Raw genomic sequence first — 18,512 nt, 5'->3', positions numbered from 1 at the left:
ATGATACACAAACGTCTTATTGGTATTTTTTATTATTCATTTTTCCTTTTTTTTTTTTCGCACACTTCAGATAAATTGTTGAGGTTTCATACCGAATGGACCTTTTGTTGGTCTGATAAATGCGTCTCTCTCTCTCTCTCTCTCTCTCTCTCTCTCTCTCTCTCTCTCTCTATCAACAACGCATTTCATTCTATCGCTCTCCTAAAAGTACTTGTGACCAAATTTTCTTTTATACAAAGACACATTTAGTTTCTCCCTCTCCTGATGATAACACACACACACACACACACACACACACACACACACACACACACACACACACACACACACACATATATATATATATATATATATATACCATTAGTTCTCCTTCCAAAAACCAAAAAATTGAATTAATTATAATATAAATATATACTAAATAAATAAATTTCATAATCATATAAATATATATTAAATAAAAATGAATATATATTAAATAAATAAATTTTATAATCATAAAGTGTTATACTAAATAAATAAATTATATAATCTATAAATATACACTAAATAAATAAATTATATAATAATATAAATATATACTAAATTAATAAATTATATATAATAATATAAATATATACTAAATTAATAAATTATATATAATAATATAAATATATACTAAATAAATAAATTATATAATCATATAAAAATACTAAAATAATAAATTATATAATCATATACATTTATACTAAATAGATAAATTATATGATAATATAAATCTTATACTAAATAAATATACTGCTCTAATTGGTATTGAGCACTATTCTATAAACATAGTAAGATTACCAAAATTACTTATAAAATTCTTATTAACAGAACTTCATTTTGAATCTATAAAAGTTGTGCCAAAATAACCATCTATTTGGATGCTGATATATATATATATATATATATATATATATATATATATATATATATATATATATATATATATATATATATATTTCTAAATAAAAGCCTACGTTTGCCATACACATGTATTGAAGCAAAAGGGCGTTCTGGACTATAGGTTTTGAGCTGGGATGGGAGTGTAAGTTGTTTGTTTTCGTTTAGAGACATGAAATCCTTCTCGACTGGGGCAAATACACACATATTAACTTTGATGACAATCCAGAGTGGTCCGTTTTTCGGAAAGTCAATATTTCGTCCACTAAAACATTACCATGTCCCTAATTTTGGTCTACTTACACAGATAAATACACACGCACATACATATACACACATGCCCATATATATATACACACATGCAGAGACACATTAATTTATATATACACACACACCCGCACACATACACATACACACTCACGCACATATATATAAACAATTACGCATACGTATACTCACTCACACATGTACATATATTCTGTCATACATATATACACACTCACACACACATACATATATACACATTTATACACACATACACGCTCATCATACACATACACACTCACGCAGATACATATTAACGCCCACACGCATACGTACACACTTATACATATACACACTGATTTAAAAAAGACTTAAACTAGTTTTTTTTTTTAATCTTAAATTATATTTTAAATAGATGAAAGTGTGGTATAAGTATATATTTCGTTTTTGTTTTTTTGTTTTGTTTTGGTTTTTCGGTTGATTTTCAGATAAAATTAAATTTGGAGCAATAAATTGTTTTATTTTTATTTTATTTTATTTTTACAAACAGACGATAATTTACATTTTAATGTTTTCAAGATTAAACTTTACTTCAATGTTTCAATCGATAGCAGCCATGTTTTTTTTTTCCATAGATCATGTTTATTTTTTTTTTAATGTTTGATTTTGCATAAGAACTAATTTTGAACACAAAAAGTAACATGTCTAAGAATCTCATTTCGCCAAGTCGTATTTTATGATTTGTACCTATTTACTATGCCTCGCCACGGGACAGAGTTAGACACCAGGGTCGTTTTTTAACGTGGAGAAAAGGTACAAAAATAAAAAATTGTCTCAGTCGTGAAGGACTGATCCTCCACCGAAAGAGAACAAGAAATGGAAGTGCAGCATCTGAAGAACAGATACTACACTTTGATCTTGACCAAAAGGCCAAGTTGAGATTCGCATTTTATGATTTGTATGTAAATTGTTTTGTAGTCAAGGGAGGTAACTCTTTATTTATTTACACGAGTTACTTCCTTTTATGAGACTGAATTTTCCAGCTAACAGTATTTTAGTCTACATACAATTAGCCTACATAATTCAATAATGTCCAGGTTCCTCTAAATGTAATACTAAAATAGTCCTTTTCTAAATAAAGGAAATTCAAATTTATAAAAGGCAATATAATGCAGAGTTATAACGAATAAACACAAACTGAAACAAATTTAGATATAATGGTGGAATAAGCTATGCAAATTAACCTTATAATCGGAATAATAAGATGAATTAGATCACAAATTATTGAATCTTGTGGTATCAAGACTTAAAAAATATTATTGGAAGGTAATATTTTATTTTATATAAGACAATCCCAGCTAAATAAAAATTGCTCAATATACTAGATAGAGCAAATTAAAAATTGACGGTTATGTAAATTTCATTGAGAAAAATATAATTTTTCAAAACAAAAATTTAATATTTGAACAAAGAATACAATTCAAAATAATTTCCTAAATCCATGGATTTTCGATGTAGACTCATCTCTTCAGAGGAAAGTAAAATATAAAATCTGGTTTGATATAATATTGCCATTCAGTACATACATAAAAAATATATTAAAGATTAAACCTTTTTAAGGGACATAGAGAAAGAATATATATATATATATATATATATATATATATATATATATATATATATATATATATATATATATATATATATATATATTACTTTGAATTGTATTCTTTGGTCACATGATAAATTTTTGTTTTGAAAAATTATATTTTTCTTAATGAAATGTATATATAAAACTATAATTTTATATACCATATATATATATATATATATATATATATATATATATATATATATATATATATTGTGTGTGTGTGTCATTTTGCATGTATTGTATTAAAAAACAAACATATGGGTTTATTTACGTTTGGAAAAATTATAAAAGCGACTAATTCAGTGTTAACTGAAAAGGGTGGACAAGATCTCTTGTGTCTCTGTGTGTTTCTCGCATCTACGTAACTCCTACGTTTGCTATTAGTCGAATCTTTATTGAAATCAAAAACAAATTTCAAGAACTTGAAACAATTTTGTATTATTTATGTAAACATGTATGCCTATATTATCTAAATTAGTCACCCGGGCAACGTCGGGTAACTGAATATTATTAGAAGTGAAACTGTTTCCATCCTCGTATTAAATACAGGCCGCAGAGTGTACCCCCTTTTTTTACAAAATAAAAGGTATAATAATAATAATAATAATAATTAATAATAATAATAATAATAATAACTACTCATTAGGTGTAGTCACACAGGTCATCATCAAATATTTCCGTATCAAAAACAATTTGTTTGAGTGACAACAAGTCTCTCCAGATTTCCAATACTCTCCCCCTCTTTCGACAACTTTTGCAAATGTATTTGCGTTATCGGAATAGCCGTCTACCATTGATTTCTCATTGGTTTTCACTGTGATATGGGTGGCAGTAAGCCTCCACAATGCTCCAGTCAAGCTCGTACTAATCCAGTGGAATTCTGGTTAGTGCTCTCGGTCTTTCCATCCTTCTATGGCCCTCCTTATTTATTTGGTGCGGCACCAGTTTATGGTAACAACAAAAAAAAATAATAATAATGCGGGGAGGGGGTAACTTACAATTACGCAATTATACAGTTTCAGTTTTATTTCATGGTCCCATGTGGTGTTTCATTGTGTTTTAATTATTATTATTATTATTATTATTATTATTATTATTATTATTATTTTCTTATATTTGGGCGCTTTATTGTTTCTATTCGACGTTTTTAATTAATTTATTCATGCAGTAATTCTATGATCTTTTGAAATAGCAGGCATCGTCACGGCTCACAGGAGGCACATGAAACATTTCTTTCTTTCATTTATTTATTTTTTTTACTTATCATTTGAATTTAATGATTACAATGAAAATAATTCATTAAAAATCTATTCAGAAATGTTCGTATTCATGAATAGGGTATTAAAAGTATCTAGAACATTCCTGCCTTATCGAAGTCAACAGAAATTAAATGTATTACATTATTATTATTTATATTATTGCTGCTCCGTTGGGCATCCATAAAAAAAAATGTTACCGGCAATTAACACTTATTGTTTTATCACGTAAAATGATTTTTTTTAACACGCGCACGCACGCATGCATACACGCGCGCGCATGTGTGTAGAGATATTCATTTATTCATGATTTAATATAAGGAAATGCATTTCTCTCTCTCTCTCTCTCTCTCTATCTAGCTATCTATATATATATATATATATATATATATATATATATATATATATATATATATATATATATATATATATATATATATATACACACTTCCGAATAACGGTCTTCATTTCTGGCAGGAATTGGCTGAGGTAATCGCTATATTTGTTGTAAGTCCGAGTACTTTCCAATCCTTCTGGATTCATCGTCAGAGATAAATTAATCTAACTGGTTTTGAACATTCGTATTATTTGAATTCACGGACTACTGTTCTCATTTTTAGTGTCAAATAATACACGAATCACCAATGCTCATCTCAAAAATTTAGAAACGTGGTTTTGAATATATATATATATATATATATATATATATATATATATATATATATATATATATTGTTCAAGACCAGTTAGATTAATCTATCTCTGACGATTAATCCAGAAGGATTGGAAAGTACTCGGACTTTCGACAAATATGGCAGTTTCATCAGCCAGTTCCTGCTAGAAGTAAAGTTGGAAAAGATCAAAAATAGAATTAATAGACAAAAACAAAAACGTGTATTTCATGAAATATGCCTTAGGGGAAAATGCTGCCTGAATATATATATATATATATATATATATATATATATATATAGAGAGAGAGAGAGAGAGAGAGTACTAGCTAGCTCTACTCATGTATTGAGCTCTGTTAAAGTAAATCCTAAAAACCAATATATAAAACGCATTTCTTTATAAAATGCTGTAAGGAGAAATAAATTATGTCCCAAGTTTCAGTATTTATTTCAATAGTGCTCAATATATGAATAGAATTTAGTAAGTTATGAAAATATATGGCAATCCAGCTACACAGGATCTTCCGCGTTTCAACCCTGTAGAGAATTAGTAATAGTTGACTCACGCAGCGTTGTCCGGGTATCAAGTGGGTTTTTTTTTTTTTTTTTTTTTTTTTTACACAGGCATCACCACATTATCAAGGCCAAGAGGCCACTCGAGGATAAGGGTTAAAGAGTGTACAGTAGAAATTCGACAATATAGTAATCAATTCGGTAAATTTGTTAACTTATATGGAACGTCTCATCAAGAACTTGTTTGCGTTAGACTTGAAGACAACCATATTGTAGTCAGCTGGAAAGCAGGAAAACGGAAGACAATTTCACAGGCGTGCAGTTCTAAGAAAGAAGCTTTGTTCATGGAATCTACGTTTAGGTTTAGGCACAGATAAAGAGTGGAGGGAATTATTGATAGTGTTTTCAACTAAACGAGTGTTTCTTGTGAAAGTTTGGAGAGGGGGGACCATAGACTGAAGCGTAGTCGAACACTTTCCATGAAAATAACGATAAGTGTTGAATCTATATTAAATTATATATTTCCCCATGCGTGTCCACGTTTATAATTCTATGGTAAAGATGTTGTTGTATAAAATGCATAGCAATAAAACAGCTTTATTACAAAACATTATAACTCGCCGGTTGCTTTATTAAATCCATTTGATATTTTTTTCTCTTTTTTTATAAATAGTTAAAATAAATAATACATATAATAAATTATGATCAATTGGAAGATGACGAAACACGTGTCTGTCGATAAGTATGCGTGTGTGCGCGCGTGCGCATTCGAATGTGTGTATTTGGCGTTGCTCTAGAGTTAAATTTGATTTTCGAAAATTTTGTGGTCCCCTCGTTCTTAAAGAAAAAAAAAAAATGGAATTGATTATTGTCGAATTCGAGCATTTTATATATATATATATATATATATATATATATATATATATATATTTGAAAATATATTTATGTTTTCAAACGAAAAAAAAATAGCCGTTAGCATTTAAAGTATGTATAGCGTTTATGGCACAGGGTGAGCCTCCGGATAAAGCTATTTAAAGTGATGAACAGGGTTCTATCCCCATGTATGACTCGTTTGCTAAAATCCCAGCCTGTTTTATTAACTTTTTTTTTTTTTTCAAGTTATACCATTCAGTGTTTCAGCAATGTTTATAAAAAAGCATATTTTCTCTTTCTTTTTGCAGCCACCAATTTTGCTGCTGTGATGGGGAATTATTTGGAACCCGGGGCTGGGCCTCCCGATTCCCTGAAGTCATCCATTTCAGACCAGTTCTGGGGAGCCGCACATTCAGACGGTGAGTAACAAATTAACGATCGCAGATCTCAGTACGCATGCAGAATGGGGATCGATCTATCGTCGGAATTTTTCGGTCTAGTTACGTAAAACGCCGAAAGGTGTCGAAATGCTGAACCAATGAAATCGCAGCAGACAACGTCATTCAAGAAAACATTTATTTAGTTTATTAAAAATATTAATACTTAGCTTGATTTGAAAAAAAAAAAAAACATTAAGAAAAAACATAAAAAATAACAAATAAATTTATTCAAAAAACTTACAAAGACTTTTTTCGTAATTTGAAATTTTATTTTGTTAGTTTTGTAAAAATTGTCAATTAATTATTCATTGAATTTTCGTAGCAACAAAAAAGAATATTGTTTTCATTATTTCAATTAATTTTTCATTGAATTATCTTCATAATAAAAGAAATATTATATGTTTCATTTTTTAAAAAATGGCCAGCATTTGCACTAGAAATACACCACGAAACTATAGTCCGGCACTTTTCGGTGTTTTACATAAAATGTCCGGAAAATTCAGATGATATCATGGTCGTTATTCTTCATAAACATCCGGATCTCGTCTACAGTTTAATAGTATTCAAAGTTTTTCAACTCAAGATATTATTTAAAAATAACTGTGTTATTTAAAAATACCTCTTTGTGTGTGCGTGCGCGCGCGTGTGTGTGCGTGTGTTATTGCCGAGAGACTTTTGCCCCAAAAGGGCTAGGTAGAATTCTGCCGTGTGCATGTGTGTTGTCTCTGTAAGGAACTAGAAAGAAAACGTAATGTTTGGGGTTTTGTAGTACGCGCTGGGATCCATAATGAATATTCTTGCGCCTGTGATTGGCTAAAAGAACTGCTGATTGGAGTTTTAGTCTAATCGAGAGTCGATAAGTAGAAAGCAATATTCACTGTCACTGTTTCAAACACTTTCTTTTTAAATCATTACAAATTTATTTGGAATGGATTAGGAGAAATCTGTTTACTTAAAAGAAGTAAAATAAATAAGGAATTAAAAAAAAATATTGTGAAAGCGAACAGTTTTGGAATAAAAGAAAGAAATGGAGAAGTGTTCAAACTTTTAAAAAATGATTCTGCCCTCGTTTCCTTTCTTCAAAATAATTGAAATCAGTTTTTCTATTCAAAACAGTTTAAAAAAAAAAACAACAAAAAAAACACTTTTCGTTGATATCATCGCAAATATTAATTAATGAAAAACGAATTATCTCCCTTTTATAGTCGCTTTTATTAGCTAAAAACCATAAAAAGTATTTCCTCTACAAAAATTTTCAAAAGAAAAAACATGGCTATTTGTTTACGGTTTTAAAGTAGAAAATATCCACAAAGTGTACATTTTCAAAGAAAAAAAAGTAAATAAACAGAGAGAGATTGTGTGTGTGTGTGTGTGTGTGTGTGTGTGTGTGTGTGTGTGTGTGTGTGTGTGTGTGTGTGTGTGTGTGGATTGAGGCAACATGTTTCCGTTTAATTATTCTTTTTTTAAGATAATTTCACTTTTCGTATAATCATTCTTGTTTGTTAAATTGTTGTATATACGATCCGTTGGTTCTTTTCGTTCCATTCTCTGCGAGTACATTCAATTTTATTTTATTATTTTAAAATGCATGTTGAGAGAAGACTGTTTTTATTATAGTTTTTCTTTTTAAAATTAGGAAAAAAATGTGCGAGTGAATTGACATCTGTTCTGTTATAATTTATATTAAAAAATTACTCAGAAAAACAAAACAATGTGTTGTGCGTTGAATTTTCATCGAAAAAAATCTGTATCAAAATTTTTAAAATAAATTTTTAAATAAATTCTTTTCTTTTTTTAAGTTAAGAAAATTGTTTTAAATTCGTTGTTATTTGTTTTTTTAATTTTTATTCATTTTATTTATAATGTTTTTTTTTTTTTAATTCAACAACCGGGGAATTTCCACGGGTTCTGCTAGTTATTATTATTATTTTGATAATTATTATTTTGATAATTATTATTTTAATTATTATTTTGATAATTATTATTTTGATAATTATTTTGATAGTTATTATTTATTTTGATAATTATTATTTTGATAATTATTTTAATAGTTATTATTTATTTTGATAATTATTATTTTGATAGTTATTATTTATTTTGATAATTATTATTTTGATAATTATTTTGATAGTTATTATTTATTTTGATAATTATTATTTTGATAATTATTATTTTGATAGTTTTAATTTATTTTGATAATTATTATTATTTTGATAATAATTTTTTTGATAATTATTATTATTTTGATAATTATTTTTTTGATAATTATTTTTATTTTGATAATTATTTTTATTTTGATAATTATTATTTTGATAGTTATTATTATTTTGATAGTTATTATTATTTTGATAATTATTATTTTGATAGTTATTATTATTTTGATAATTATTATTTTGATAGTTATTATTATTTTGATAATTAATATTTTGATAATTATTATTTTGATAATTATTATTTTGATAGTTATTATTATTTTGATAGTTATTATTTTGATGATTATTATTTGGATGATTATTATTTTGATAATTATTATTTTGAAAATTATTATTTTGATAATTATAATTTTGCAAATTGTTATTTTGATAATTATAATTTTGATAATTGTTATTTTGATAATTATTATTTTGATAATTATAATTTTGATAATTATTATTTTGATAATTATTATTTTGATAGTTATTATTATTTTGATAATTATTATTTTGATAATTATTATTTTGATAATTATAATTTTGATAATTATTATTTTGATAGTTATTATTTTGATAGTTATTATTATTTTGATAGTTATTATTATTTTGATAATTATTATTTGGATAATTATTATTTTGATAATTATTATTTTGATAATTATTATTTTGATAGTTATTATTATTTTGATAATTAATGTTTTGATAATTATTATTTTGATAATTATTATTTGGATAATTATTATTTTGATAATTATAATTTTGAAAATTGTTATTTTGATAATTATTTTGATAATTATTATTTTGATAATTATTATTTTGATAATTATTATTTTTATAATTATTATTTTGATAATTATTATTTTGATAGTTATTATTATTTTGATAATTATTATTATTTTGATAGTTATTATTTTGATAGTTATTATTTTGATAGTTATTATTATTTTGATAGTTATTATTTTGATAGTTATTATTATTTTGATAATTATTATTTTGATAATTATTATTTTGATAGTTATTATTTTGATAGTTATTATTATTTTGACAATTATTATTTCGACAATTATTATTTTGATAATTATTATTTTGATAATTATTATTTTGATAGTTATTATTATTTTGATAGTTATTATTTTGATAGTTATTATTATTTTGATAATTATTATTTTGATAATTATTATTTTGATAATTATTATTTTTATAGTTATTATTATTTTGATAATTAATGTTTTGATAATTATTATTTTGATAATTATTATTTGGATAATTATTATTTTGATAATTATAATTTTGAAAATTGTTATTTTGATAATTATTTTGAAAATTGTTATTTTGATAATTATTTTGATAATTATTATTTTGATAATTATTATTTTGATAATTATTATTTTGATAATTATTATTTTGATAATTATAATTTTTGTAATTATTATTTTGATAGTTATTATTATTTTGATAATTATTATTTTGATAATTATTATTTTGATAATTATTATTTTGATAGTTATTATTTTGATAGTTATTATTATTTTGACAATTATTATTTTGATAATTATTATTTTGATAATTATTATTTTGATAGTTATTATTTTGATAGTTATTATTATTTTGACAATTATTATTTTGACAATTATAATTTTGATAATTATAATTTTGATAATTATTATTTTAATTATTATTTTGATAATTATTTTTGTCAACTAAAATGATCCTCATCTCGTTTTATCTGTCAGATTTTATGAAAGCCTTAAAAAATAATGATACTCCAAATTCAATTTTAAATTTACTGGATATTAATGTTTCATTTTTATTTGAGAACCTAGAAACAACAAAGGTGCAATTGGGGTTGCTATAATGCATAATTGAATGTTTAAATGTAAGTTTGAATTCAGTAAAAATATCCCCATCCTCCCCTTTTTTTCGAATATATTCTTAGATTTATTAATTCCTAAAATTGAATCTGCTCCGCCGATGACAATCTCGCTGGCTAATTGGAAAAATGGAAACGAAGCCCTTATAATGAAGATTTTCCAAAGTGGATGGTTAATTCATATGAAATTTTTCTTACTTTGATCTTTTTCAAAAACTTGATTGCAATCGGAAGAAAACGTCTTTAAAATGTCGGTCCTCACTTTAAGTGTATGTCCACGTGTACAAAGTTCTATAAAAATAATTTCATTTTTGCCTTCGTCGTTAATGGCGCCAATTTGGATTGGCTCTTTTTTCCATTTCTTTCTTCAGAACTGCCCATGCATGCCGATCTGTCGTTCTGTTGTCCGTCAAGTTAAGAATTTTCACATCTTAACGTTTAAATTGCTTGGACGCATCTTAACATAGATGCGTCCATACAGTTTTTTTACTTTTTTTCATTCCAAATAAAACATATTGTCACTTGGACATAAGGGGGATACTATCTGTTAACATATTTGGATTCGTCGGACTACTGTTCTCATCTTGACTGTCATTTTCACAACGTTTCGATCGATGTAACCTCCGACCCTCTTCAAGTGTATCTTGTTGAACTTGGGACTGTTTCTGTCGAACTCGGGAATTTGGACGGAATTTCGAGCGAAACCCTTTATTTACTTCACAGTGGTAACATGTTCTCGTTCCGTCAGCCATGACTGGAGAAAGCTCCTAAATAATTCGAAATTGTATTTTTCGATCGCCCACACTAAGAATTGAACCTCCAATTTTCGGGAGAAAAATCAATTGTAATAATGGCTTATGGTCCAGTCGTTATGACTCATGACTTATGATAAGTGATTAGGTTTCGAACCACCGTTTGAAGCTATACTGGAGTGCTGTGATATGACGACACAGTTGTCTACATATACTATTGCCCACCCTCCGTCAAAATGGCAGAGAAAATTATGCTTTTCGAGTGTTCCCACGAATATTCATATAAAATCATAGAATTGCATTAGTAATTCAATTTTTAATATATAAAACACTTTTTTGTAGTTACTAGGGAATTCTCACACAGATTATCATCAAAGATTACTCACTGACAACAACCAGTGATGCTCCCTGTAATCCGAGTGGCAACGAGCCTCTCCAACTGTTTTGATAACGTTTGCAAATAAACCCGTGCTAATGCAACAACCGCTTGTCATTGACTTCTCGTTAGCCATTGGAATTTGGATAAGAATAAGCCTTTTCAATGTCTCAACTTATTTGCATTCTTCCAGTGGAGGTCTGGTTAGTGCTTTTTCTCCTCGGTCTTTCAAGACCGAGGAGAAAAAGCACTAACCAGACCTCAATCCTATTTGCTCCTTCACAACTATTTGGTGTAGTGCCAGTCAATGACGACACAACAATAAAAAGAAACAAATTGTGTGTATGTGTGTGTGTGTTGAGGGGGGGTAATTAATTTACAATTTGCCGGTTTCAGTTTTCTTGGTTCTTCTTTTATCTTTTTGTTTTACTTCTGTTGCAGTTTTCATTTAGTGTAGATTAATTTCTACATTTGAGTATTTTCCTGAAGATTTCAGCTGCTTTCAGCATTACATACATGTGTGTATATGTATATATATATATATATATATATATACAGTGATGATCATATTTATTGACACGGTAAAATAAAAGTTAAATTTTGTCTAATAAATTCTAAAAAAGGGATTAAATTAAAGAAAATAACAAAGTATATTATGTATTTTTAACTGACCTTTCCGATGCAGCAATCGGATTTTAGAAAAAATAAATAACAAAGGAACAACAAACATAATTGCAAAAAACCCTTGTTCAAAATTATTGGCACGGCTTTGTTTTTCTTTTAGTATCAGTATAATATCAATCAATTTCCGGTTTACGTGCTTTCTGAACTTTTTTATAGCCATATTATGCTTGTTTAACGCTAATTCAGTGAATAAATTTTTTCAGATAATTTTTAGATAGCGATTTATTTAAACTATTATAAGTGACTAAATTATAATTTTCAATCGCCATGGTTAAAACTAAGGAACACAGCGAAGACGTCAGGAAGCTTGTTGTAGCATGCCATACCAATGGGGAGGGCTATGATAAGATTTCAAAGAAGCTAAACCTTCCCAAATCCACTGTTAGAGCCATAATAAACAAGTTCAAATCGCAAGGCCACGTTATGAGTTTAGAGGGTAGAGGGAGAAAAAGGATTCTTTCCCCAAGAGATGAACGGAAAATTGTTCGACAAGTAAAACAAAACCCAAGGATCTCTGTTGGGGAGATTGTTGATGAACAGAGCACCTCTGGAGTGAATGTATCTCGACATACAGTTGGTAGAGTTTTGAAGAGAGCTGGTTTAAAAGCATGTCGTCCGAGAAAGACTCCCTTATTGAAGCCTATGCACCTGAAAGCAAGGCTAGCCTTTGCAAAACGTCATATTGATAAAGATGTTGCATTCTGGAAACGTGTTCTATGGACTGACGAAACGAAAATAGAGTTATTTGGCCATAATAAAGTGTCTTATATTTACAGAAAATCTGGCGAAGCTTTCCTGCCTAAGAACACCATACCGACAGTGAAGCACGGTGGAGGCAGTTTGATGTTTTGGGGATCCTTTGCTGCCTCTGGACCAGGGCGACTTGTTAAGGTCACAGGTAGCATAAAAAAGGAAGATTATGTTAAAATATTGGATGAAAACCTGAAAGACTCTGCTAAAGAGCTCTCACTTGGTCGTCGTTGGTGGTTCATGCAAGATAATGACGCAAAGCATTCGGCTAAACTGACTAAGAAATGGCTTGAGGACAATCATATTAATGTTTTGGAGTGGCAATTGAAAACATGAATTTATGGAGAATATTAAAATTGAGGGTAATGCAAAGGAAGCCTAAGAATCTTATTCAATTGGAGGATTATTGTCAGGAAGAGTGGGCTAAAATTACTACTGAAGAGTGCAACAACTTGGTTGTAAACTATGAAAAGCGACTGAGGAAGGTAATCAAGGCCAAAGGCTATACAATTGATTATTAAATAAATCGTGCCAATAATTTTGAACAAGAGTTTTTTGCAATTATGTTTGTTGTTCCTTTGTTATTTATTTTTTCTAAAATCCGATTGCTGCATCGGAAAGGCCAGTTAAAAATACATAATATACTTTGTTATTTTCTTTAATTTAATCCCTTTTTTAGAATTTATTAGACAAAATTTAACTTTTATTTTACCGTGCCAATAAATATGATCATCACTGTATATATGTATATATGTGTGTATATATATATATATATACACGTGTGTATATATATATATATACACACGTGTGTATATATATATATATATATATACACACACGTGTGTATATATATATATATATATATATATATATATATATATATATATATATATATATATATAGTAGAACCTCAGGATATGGTGGCCCTAGGTTACGTTTTTTCAGGTTACGATGTGGAATATGATGTTTTCCTACCCCTGGTTACGGTATTTCCCCGCCTTACGGTGTTATTTGTAATGTTATTTTATTATATACATATGTATTATATACTTTACTGTATTTTGTTACTAATTTTTAATACCTTATCCCGGGGTTCTACTGTACTAATAATTTATTAGTTAAGTTCAGCTATATTGTTAATATGAACTAAAAAACACTATTCTCAAATTTTCGAATGGCATTCTGGGAATTTTTTTTTAATTTGTTTATTTTCTAACTAGAAAATTAACTTGGAGTCCTGACGAAACATGAACATGTTGAAAACATTGATCGATTCACAAACACTTCTTTCAATATTTATATATGTATATATATGGGGAGAGAGAGAGAGAGAAATTAAAAATTATAATTGTAAGGATTAATAAGTTTGATTGTAATAGCTAATAGATTTGAAGTATGCATGGTTTTCAATTCGGATCAATTAATTAGTTATGATAACTGACCGAAATGATCAATCGTTTTTTTTTTGTCTGTTTTTTTTTTTAGTTTAGTTTCGTATATACAAACATGTATAATAGATTATAATTTGTTGATATCATTTTCATAAGTATGTATACACAACTTAGAATTAATAAATTTACTAATTATAAAATAGAACATTTTGGTAGAAGATTCATAAATTAATTAAAATTGTTAGTACGAATAGTTGGGTTTAATGACTTTGTTTGATAAAAATTCAATATGGCGTAATGGACAAATAAAAAATTAACCGCAGCTTCTGTTCCAATTTTCAGATTTTTACCATGTCAAATCACATTTCAATTCCTTTTGACAGATTTATTGTTGCTATTTCTTCCGATGAGTTAAGGGCATAACAGATTCACTGATTGATGTAATAATTAAGTGATTGATTTTGCGCTACGAAACAGATACTGTCAAGAATTTTATAAGTCAACTGAATTAAAGGAATAAATTATAAGATGGTCAACATCATGAGTTTTGGAATATAACTTTTTGTCATTTATTCTCTCTCTTTCTCTCTCTCTCTCTCTCTCTCTCTATATATATATATATATATATATATATGTGTGTGTGTATATATATATATATATATATATATATATATATATATATATATGATTATTAAGTTAAATTCAAATTTTGCGATATCTTTTGTTTATTAAATTGTTACTCTAAAGTACACAACAGTTACAAAACGTTTTCCTCTCCCCATATTAAGAATGGCTTTCCAAATAATAACGTTATTTCAGCACGGTTCGTATTCTGCATAAGTATCAACGTTATTAATATAGCTTTCCTAACAATGTGGTGAATTAATTTTTTTTTTTTTTTATTACATTTTCACCCCAAACAAGGCAGATTGCCACTTTGGTGTAGGGGGCTACTATCAGGGGCAACACCTACTGGCGTACTATGTAGGGATTTGGGCAGCAAGATGTCGGTTCACGTTACACTTGAACTTCTGCACGTCAGTACTGTTTGGGAAGCAGGGACGTGGAATGAAATTCCAGAGTCTAGTGGTTCTGGGGATGAAACTATTGGAGTAAAAAGATCTTTTACATCTAGGGATCTCTACAGTGTGGGGGTGAGATTTAGCAGCCTGTCGGGTTTGTTGAGGTAGCTCATGTCGTCATAGCATTCACCACTAAAATACTTGTAGAAAAGGCAGAGGGATGCAACATTTCATCGATGGACAGAGGCTGAAGCTTAGATGCCAGTTCAGGGCCTATCAGGTTTGCGACTCTCTTTTGAACCTTGTCAAAGAGTGAGAGACTAGTAGCAGATGTACCAGCCCAGATGTGACAGCAATACTCCATACATGGACGAATGGTGGCCTTATAGAAGTACAGGATACTTTCGGGTGTTAGTAGTTGTCTAGCATGGTTAATCGCTAATCTATTATTATTATTATTTTTTCTTCCTTCCAGGGTACACACGTTATGTTCTTAACAACAATATGTACCAGTCGTATGTACCTTGCATGTTTGGGGCAGAGTCATTGTTATACTCGCAGACCCCGGTCCATGCATCGTCTCACAGAATTTATGATCTACACAAAGGTGAGTTACATTTTGTTGAACCCTTTTTTTCTATTGCTTGTTTGCTAATATAGGGTGGACCCCATCACACTGTACCCCACTCCCAAAAATACCACATACCCATATAATTAATAAATTTCACAAGTTTTCTGCAATCCAATCACATTTGATTGTTTATATATATACTTTTTTCCCCCTTTGAAAATCTCAATCATGTTCTGCAAAGTCAAAACAAAAGTAATAATTTTCCTCTACAAAACAACCAAACTAAAAATCATGATTAAATATTTGAAGGCATAAAGAACTTTTAGCATAAAAACTTTTTTCCGAAATTACTGATTCATCATTAAATATCCTGAAAAGAGTTGATATGCCGTAAAACAAAACAACTAAACCAAGCACAATGAATAAATATTTGTAGACATAAAGAATTTCAAGTTCCGTTTCCAAATTTTTTCGATGAGGAATGGTTATTTGTATTATTTGGATTCTTCTGACCAGTTTTCATCTTGAATGTCTTTTTCACGACGTTTTAGTTTACATCTAGAAATAAAAGTAGGTTTGAAGCTCCTAAACTTCGTACTAAAATTGCCCACAAGGACACCTGGTGCAATGGTTAGGGTACTTGGTAAAAAGTAAATTGTAAAGTGATAATCTCCTAAAGATTGAAAGTTCAATTCTCACAGTGGACGACTATTAAATACAATTTCGAATTACTTAAGACCTCTATCAAGTTATGGCTGACTGAACAAGAGCATGCCACCCTCGCAAAGTAAACAAAGGATTTTGTATTTTTAATTTTTCTGGTTTTTTTTTTTTTGCTGTTTTCGCCAAACATATTTGTTCATTTATTTCTTTTTTTCCTTTTTTTTTTTCTGTAGAAGCATTTTTGAATGGTGTTGGTTCAACCGGTGCAACTAGTCTGTACATACCATCTTTAGGACACCAGCACCAGCAGCAGCAGCAACAACAGCAGCAACAGCAGCAGCAACAGGGTCAAGTGCCCAATCGACAAACCCCTGTTCAAATGTTGCAATCCCAACCAGCTGGAGTGTGCCTAAAACCAGAAAAATTTGATTCCGGTGTCGAAAAGACAAAGACATCTGAGGGTCTTAGCAAACGGAGTAGTCAACCAGAATGGTGCCGACCGACGAAGGGTTCTTCATACTCAGCATCGTACATTGATAGCAGTAAGTGTGTTGGCAGCAATGTCAAAGAATCACGCTCTTACAAACACGACGGCACCATGAAAAAATCGGAAAGAGACTGCAAAGCAGATGTGCAGCGGGACATCTTGAATTTGCATAAGCAAAGTGATCACGTTAATGCAGCTGCGATCGTTGCTGCAACAGCCGCCTCTCGGAACGAACGCATGATTGGCAAATGCGAGATTACAGCTGACCATTCGTCTGTTGAGAAAGGACCCAAAGGCTGGGGGTCACCACACCGATGTGTGCCGTCCTCCAAGTCACAAGATAACTGGACAATGTCAAGTGACACTAGCCGACCAATGAGTCGGCCAAAGGGCCAGACGATAGTAAAGGTCCCTTCTACAAGCAAAGTCTGCCCACCTGTGATAGCGCAGAAAATACCCACAATGACGACAATGACGATGTCCACTTGTGGCTACCACACAGTCTCTAGTGCAGGCATGAACTCGTCTGGAACTGTTTCCAACATATTCACATCAAGTCGACCAATCACATCAAGTTATATATCAGGTAATATAGCTTTATTATATTTGATATGAGTAAGGTATGACCCCAAACTTATAGATTATGCATTAAATACATAAGTTCTGGGTTTTTTTTTATTTAAACATTTTTTTTTATAGTTACTTGAATGGGCGCTTCTACACTGGTGGGACGAGATTTCGGAAATCGTAATGCTGAATTTCACATAAAAATCATAGTATCTGCGTATTCCTAATATTTTAAAGATGATTATATAAAAATAAATTTTAAAGATGATTATATAAAAAAATATTTTAAAGATGATTATATAAAAATAATTACGAAAATCGACAAGGTAGAAAATTTATTTGGGGGGGGGGATTCCATTTTCACCTCCAAACAAAGCACATTGGCACTTTGATGTAGGGGGCTACTATCAGGGACATAAGCTACAGAGGTACTATGTAGGAGCCTTCCAGAAGTTGTTGGAACGATACAAGAAGTGCATTGTAGCTGGAGGAGATCACTTTGAAGCGGGCGAGTTCCATGTGTGTACTATTAATAACAGTACCCATACAAGAAAAGTCTGGGATTTATTGAAGTTACCTCGTACATGTCGATATG

At 29.2% G+C, this 18,512-nt stretch overlaps 1 protein-coding gene across 6 annotated transcripts in view; it reads left to right on the top strand.

Moving 5' to 3' along the window:
* The window catches only part of LOC145297491 (uncharacterized), a 241,128-nt gene that overhangs the window by 119,499 nt on the left and 103,117 nt on the right, over nucleotides 1-18,512 (top strand). For all 6 annotated transcript variants that reach the window (XM_080143383.1, XM_080143382.1, XM_080143387.1 and 3 more), the window contains exons 2-4: nucleotides 6,461-6,571; nucleotides 16,105-16,236; nucleotides 17,097-17,936. In XM_080143383.1, the coding sequence (XP_079999509.1) occupies nucleotides 6,461-6,571; nucleotides 16,105-16,236; nucleotides 17,097-17,936 (1,083 nt within the window). The remainder of the gene's footprint in view (nucleotides 1-6,460; nucleotides 6,572-16,104; nucleotides 16,237-17,096; nucleotides 17,937-18,512) is intronic.

The sequence above is a fragment of the Euprymna scolopes genome, chromosome 18 (assembly GCF_053919585.1).
Source record: "Euprymna scolopes isolate OS-2025 chromosome 18, ASM5391958v1, whole genome shotgun sequence".
Taxonomy (NCBI): domain Eukaryota; kingdom Metazoa; phylum Mollusca; class Cephalopoda; order Sepiida; family Sepiolidae; genus Euprymna; species Euprymna scolopes.
This window is presented reverse-complemented; position numbering and strand designations above follow the sequence as displayed.